This window comes from Coregonus clupeaformis, chromosome 37 (assembly GCF_020615455.1).
Source record: "Coregonus clupeaformis isolate EN_2021a chromosome 37, ASM2061545v1, whole genome shotgun sequence".
Taxonomy (NCBI): Eukaryota; Metazoa; Chordata; class Actinopteri; order Salmoniformes; family Salmonidae; genus Coregonus; species Coregonus clupeaformis.
In genome coordinates, this window is record NC_059228.1 from 22,412,982 (window position 1) to 22,419,534 (window position 6,553).

The following is a 6,553-nucleotide window of genomic DNA, read 5'->3' on the forward strand; positions in this document are numbered from 1 at the left end:
GAGAAAAAAATTGATATGGTGATACTGCTTTGACAGTAAAGGTGTTGGATCTCACAATGACATATGCTATTTAAAGGTCAGAATATAAGATGATGTATAGGTTAGGCTTTATTCTCACCCAATTAGCAAAAAGTTGTATTATTATTGTCACATACACCATAGAGGTGCAGAGAAATGTGTTGTTTTACAAGGTCCGCCATAGTAGTACAGCGCCCCTGGAGCAAATTAGGGTTAAGTGCCATGCTCAAGGGCACAGACAGATTTTTCACCTTGTCGGCTCAGGTATTCAAACCAGCGACCTTTCGGTTACTGGCCCAACGCTCTAACCGCTAGGGCTACCTGTCTGCGGTTAAGGAAGGGCACTGTGTACAGATCCATCACAAATGTCAAGAGGACATCTTAATCTGAAGAAAACGAACACAAAATGTCAGATGTGTCCATTTCAGTACAGGTAAAGAGATTGTGAATATCGTAGGCACTGTTGGAGGCATGAATGGTGCAGTCTTTCACTCATAAATGGTTTAGTTGGGTATGGTTAAAGCCACTAAAGGGCACTCTCACAAAGGGTTTAGCATCATCTAGAACTATGTTTGTAAGGCTGAAAATAGTGTTCATGTTAAAAACCCACATGAGGAATGTTCATGATCAAACTGGTCAAATGAGTTGTCCATCTAAACCACTCCATCCCTACACACTAGCTACATACGCATGGGCACTGTCAAACGTGTTATTTTCCCCCTAGAAAATCTAATTCACTACACAGAATTCGCAGAGGTTACATCAAGGCCAATTTCAGAAAGTTCAACAGCAATAAATAAAATATCCATCATTGAATTAAATAAAAACAACCTCCATTCATCATCTCTAGTCCTTCATCACTGACCCGGCACCAAGTCACTGCTTATGCTGCCCCCTGGCAAAATGGCAGGCAAAGTCGTACTTGCTCCTGCACCTGTGGCCACAGATGTTGCACTGGAAGGGGTTCTCGTAGCCGTGGCAGCCCATGTGGATGGTGTACAGGATGTTGTCAGGGAAGTAGATGTCACAATGCTGGCAGTGGTGCAGCATCTGGGGGTCTTGATGCAGAGAGGGCAGGCCCGGGGCTGGTGTGCTGGGCTGGCTGTTGGTGATGCTGGGAGTACTGGTGCGCCCACTGTGCTCGCTGCAGGGACCTGCCCCGGGGCTGCAGTTGCTGGGTGGTGGGGGCCTGGGCTCTGGGGTGATGGGGGAGGAAGAGGCGTGGGCAGCGCTGGCTGACACAGCAGCAGGAGCTGTGGCTGGGTGAGGCTGCTGGATGAGGAAGGGCTTCTCGTCCACACAGGACTCCGCACCTGGAGACATGGGAGGCTGCTGGGTCTGGCCTTCAGCCTCTGAGGGCAGGCTGGCCAGCTGGCCGGCCAGGGTGGAGAGTTGGTTAAGGGGGTTGTCCATGACCAAGTTGTGGTGATGATTGTGGTGTTCGTCCATTGAGCTACCATCTCCACCAGCACCCTGGTCGTCGTAGGTCTCCTGGCGCAGGTGGGGCAGCTCATGGGAGTAATCATCCAGGTGCTCAGCCTTGTGCACCACCATGGAGGGGGGGCTGAAGTTGATGAGGAGCCGGCGACCGTAGCCCAGGCTGGTCTTCTTCTGCAAGACGCTCAGCATCTTCTTGTGGGAGAGAGAGGAGCGAGCGCCCTTCATTGGTAAGAGCTTGTGCCGGCGGCGGCGGTGGTGTGACAGGTTGCTGCGGTCACTGCAGCGGAAGGAGCACAGCTCACATTTGTAAGGCTTCTCTCCCGTGTGGGAGCGCATGTGGGCCTCTAGGTGGCGCAAATAGGCGGAGGCGAAGGGGCACAGGTGGCATCTGTGGGGTTTCTCTCCTGTTTGAAAAGAGGAAAGAGGGAGAAAGAATTACAAGGAAGAATTAGGTCTTAGGATGAAATGTTAATGTTTTTAGCTTTTTGTCTTTGATTACTCTAACTAGGCCTAATGAAAATAAAGGGTGCAAGCTTTCTATAAGGGAAAATGCTCAGCTAGTGATGAATCTAGTCCTATATCACCTGGTAGCATGTGCATGGTGTTATCGGGTCCATTCAAGCTCACCTGTATGAATGCGGATGTGCTCAATGAGTCGTGCTGTGCCTCTGGTGGCATAGTTACAGTAACGACACTTGAGTTTGCCATCATATGTTCTCTCGAAGCCATCCACCAGCATCCCTGAGCCGTCGTCAAGGGACATATCCGCTGAGGGGTGGTCCATCCCATTCTGACTGCAGTCTGCACAGGTACAGGAATAATCATAACAGACAGGTTCAAGGGAAATATCTATTATAGAGAAATAATTACACTCACTCGCATTAATGGTTTTAGAATGATAAGAGTCATCGATGAAACAGTTTGGATAAAACAGTTTGCGTCTGTATAACTGGAGGACAAGGGCAAGAGTCTGTTGACAGTCAAATTATGGTCTGCGTGTTGGGTGCCATAGTTAGGCCTACCTTACCCCATTCATAGACGCTAACTACCTTTAGCGCCTATTGATGAAGGTATCTTCTTCCCGGGGAATTTTTGTTAAGAGTTCCAATGCTCGGTCTGAACGTACGGTACAGTTTTGGAAACATAAGGAACGTATCTGTCATATCAGCGAGAAATAATAGTAATAAAAAAATAGTTGAATTACTACACACCTTTATAGGGTTAAGGTTCCCACACAGCCATATGTCCATGTTACAGAGCGTGTTTACAGAAGACAGAGGTGACCATCTGTGCTAATTAGCTATCTAGGCTAGCATGCTCTGAACACCTGTGTGTGTAACGGAAGAAGGCCGCCAGAAATATGTTAAAACTGAAAAATACTGTTGGCTGCAACTGTGATAAAGCCAGGATGTGATATGAAGGTAAAGGGCTTTATGTTTCTAGAACCGTATCGCAAATTACATTTTTTATGGAGTATTTGGCTGTTTTGAATGCCAGAGCCAGTCTACCTCTGAAAATAACCGAGTTCCTTGGACATTCTTGGCTAGGCCTACCTGCTGGTAAATCGTCCACCTCTTTGACGCCACTGACGGAGCCTGAGATCATGTTCACATGTTGAGTCTGCTGGCTGAGATACTCTTGGAAGTCTTTGACGAAGTCCAACGTCTCTGGCTTTTCCTCGCCCATTGGAAGGTAGTGACGGTTTCAGGTGAAATAACGTTAATCCAACTGTATCCATCACAACACATGATGAAATATTATCAATTGGCAGACAGATGACAGAAAAACATGACAACATATTCACATAACTTATTATTTAGCAGTTCAATTTAGCTAACCAATGCCATCGATCATTGTAAGAGCATCCAACATTGATTGCTGGAACAGCTGACCTAACCAAGGAACTGACTTTAGTAGCTAGTTAAGTTAGCTGGCGAATCAACATACCTTTTTAATATGCCAGCAAAGTGTAAGTACGCGTGAATATTTCTGTACTCATTAACGTTAATTGACAAGTGATTGATCAGATCCGTTGTAATAGCGTTCCCATGTTGTTGTTGCTAACGGTCAGGTTAGCCAGCTCACTAGCTAGGCTATCGTACCAGACTCCAGAGACAACATTGTCATTGTTTTTGGTCGTCTTTCGCCCGGAACAACTGTTCCGTCTAGCTACATAGGCATCACTCAACTACGGCTGCATCGAGTTCCTATGGAAGCTATCAATCGGGTGGTCTCTTAGCACATAAATATGCAATCCAACGCTAGCTGAATGAAAACAATGAAGCCGTTTGTGGGGGTGAAAGTTCATTCAGTGCACCTGCGAAATTCGTCCCGCCTGATGAGCAATAAATTCACGTAGAACAGTTCCTACGGGTAAACTGCTGTAGCTATCAATCTACCAAATAGAGTATACATTATTTGTTTTACTCTGTGGTAGAACTGTAGGGTGAGTTTCATTCTTTCTCAATATCTAATCAATGCAAGTAGACTACACTAACTAACTAGATACAAAATATTTTTTTTGTTGTCATTGCGAAATAATGTAATGAACCCCCTTATTTAGCCTCGGTTTGCCACTGAGAATAATATTTGGGTCTTGGAGGCCTGCATTGATGTGTGTCTCTTGTTGCAACCTGCTATCAGAACATTTCATCCGAGACACTCCATTTAGTATGATATGTTACATTTCGTATGGTATGTATTAATTTGTGGATGTCCATCACCCAATTCGTATGATATGTTACGAATTACAATTCGTATTATATGTCCGCCCCAATAGATCCACAGATGATGCAAACGCCATTGCACTGCACACTGCCCTATCCCATCTGGACAAGATGAATACCTATGTAAGAATGCTGTTCATTGACTATAGCTCAGCCTTCAACACCATAGTACCCTCCAAGCTTATCATTAAGCTCGGGGCCCTGGGTCTGAACCCCGCCCTGTGCAATTGGGTCCTGGACTTCCTGATGGGCCACCCCCAGGTGGTGAAGGTGGGAAACAACACCTCCACTACGCTGATCCTCAACACAGGGGCCCCACAAGGGTGCGTGCTCAGCCCCCTCTTGTACTCCCTGTTCACCCATGACTGCGTGGCCACGCACGCCTCCAACTCAATCATTACGTTTGCAGATGACACAACAGTAGTAGGCCTGATTACCAACAATGACGAGACAACCTACAGGGAGGAGGTGAGGGCCCTGGCAGAGTGGTGCCAGGAAAATAACCTTTCCCTCAACGTCAACAAAACGAAGGAGCTGATCGTGGACTTCAGGAGACAACAGAGAGAGCACGCCCCTATTCACATCGATGGGACCGCAGTGGAGAAGGTAAAAAAGCTTCAAGTTCCTCGGCGTACACATCACTGACAATCTGAAATGGTCAGTACAGGCGCATTAAAGCTGGGACCAAGAGACTGAAAAACAGCTTCTATCTCAAGGCCATCAGACTATTAAATAGCCATCACTAGCCAGCTACCACCCGGTTACTCAACCCTGCACCTTAGAGGCTGCTGCCCTATGTACATAGACATGGAATCACTGGTCACTTGAAATGGAACACTAGTCACTTTAATAATGTTTACATACTGTTTTACTCATTTCATATATATATATACTGTATTCTACTGTATTTTTTGTCAATGCCACTCAGACATTGCTCGTCCTAATATTTATATATTTCTTAATTACATTCTTTTACTTTTAGATTTGTGTGTATTGTTGCGAATCGTTAGATACTACTGCACTGTTGGCGCTAGGAACACAAGCATTTAGCTACACCAGCAATAACATCTGCTAAATATGTGTATGTGACCAATATAATTTGATTTGATGTCACTAATTTGCAAAATGTACCATATGTTTGCTCCCGAGTGGCGCAGCGGTCTAAGGCACTGCATCTCAGTGCTTGAGATACAAACCCTCTGGTTCGATTCCAGAATATATATCACAACCGGCCGTGATTGGGAGTCCCATAGGGCAGCGCACAATTGGCCCAGCGTTGTCCGGGTTTGGCCGGTGTAGGCCGTCATTGTAAATAAGAATTTGTTCTTAACTGACTTGCCTAGTTAAATAAAGGTTAAACAAAATAAAAAAAGGATATGTTAAGAATTCTAACTAGCTCGCTAATGTTAGCGGGGTTAGGGTGAAGGTTAGTGTTAAGTTTAGGAGTTTGGTTAAATGGTTAGGGGAAGGGTTAGCTAAAAGAGTTAAGGTTAGGGTTAGCTAACATGCAAAGTAGCTAAAAAGTAGTAAGTAGCTAAAAGGTTGCTAATTAGCTAAAATGCTAAAGTTGTCTATGATAAGATTAATTATTGTTATATGCCCACCTACCATCCTTTTGTTTTTGCCTTATGTAACCATCTGTCTTATGTAACCATGCCAAATGTAACATATCATACTAAATTGAGAATCTTGGATTTACGTACAGAATAATACTAAATGCTCTGAGACTAGGTTACTTGTGTGTGTGTTTGCATGTGGGAAGCTTATGTACATTCACTCTGCCAAAACAGTATAGGCTACACAGTTACAGTCACACACCCTTCTAAATAACTTGAACCAGTCTAACCTGGTCTTGTGTCTGGAAGTAGCCTAGCCTAGTAGCTAGGAAACAACTTCTTCTTCTGTGGCTTTCCAGCAGACTAGACGCTCTGTTGCGTATTGCTGCATTTCGCAGGTCAGAGTGCGGATTGCACATTTTGGTCACCCCCCAGAAAAGGGAAATGGTAGAAACTTAAATTGTCTAAGGAATTGTCCGTAGAGCTCCAAGACAGGATTGTGTCGAGGCACAGATCTGGGGAAGGGTACCAAAACATTTCTGCAGCATTGAAGGTCCCCAAGAACACAGTGGCCTCCATCATTCTTAAATGGAAGCAGTTTGGAACCACCAAGACTCTTCCTAGAGCTGGCCGCCTGGCCAAACTCAGCAATCGGGGTAGAAGGGCCTTGGTCAGGGAGGTGACCAACAATCCGATGGTCACTCTGACAGAGCTCCAGAGTGGCCAAATTGAACCACTCCTCAGTAAAAGGCACATGACAGCCCGCTTGGAGTTTGCCAAAAGGCACCTAAAGGACTCTCAGACCATGAGAAA

At 45.4% G+C, this 6,553-nt stretch overlaps 1 protein-coding gene across 2 annotated transcripts; it reads right to left on the bottom strand.

The window, feature by feature from the left end:
• Window positions 1–257: 257 nt before the first annotated feature.
• On the bottom strand, window positions 258–3,780 carry LOC121553511 (zinc finger protein Pegasus). Of its 2 annotated transcripts, XM_041866658.2 has the most exons (4): window positions 3,406–3,780; window positions 3,012–3,186; window positions 2,086–2,259; window positions 258–1,862 (listed from the first exon to the last, which is right to left on the bottom strand). In XM_041866658.2, exons 2-4 carry the CDS (start codon window positions 3,142–3,144, stop codon window positions 895–897), a joined length of 1,275 nt encoding a protein of 424 aa, XP_041722592.1. In that variant the 5' UTR covers window positions 3,145–3,186; window positions 3,406–3,780; the 3' UTR covers window positions 258–894. The 2 variants fall into 2 exon arrangements, with proteins under 2 accessions (XP_041722592.1, XP_041722594.1); XM_041866660.2 differs by lacking the exons at window positions 3,012–3,186; window positions 3,406–3,780 and adding an exon at window positions 2,486–2,675.
• Window positions 3,781–6,553: the final 2,773 nt, after the last annotated feature.

What these genes read in the sequence shown, in the direction of transcription:
- LOC121553511 (XM_041866658.2), bottom strand. Translation starts at nt 3,144, where the DNA reads ATGGGCGAGGAAAAGCCAGAGACGTTGGACTTCGTCAAAGACTTCCAA. An exon ending in GGTGGACGATTTACCAGCAG is followed by an intron (nt 2,260 to 3,011) that starts GTAGGCCTAGCC and finishes GTACCTGTGCAG; the next exon opens with ACTGCAGTCAGAATGGGATG. An exon ending in GCACATCCGCATTCATACAG is followed by an intron (nt 1,863 to 2,085) that starts GTGAGCTTGAAT and finishes CTTTTCAAACAG; the next exon opens with GAGAGAAACCCCACAGATGC.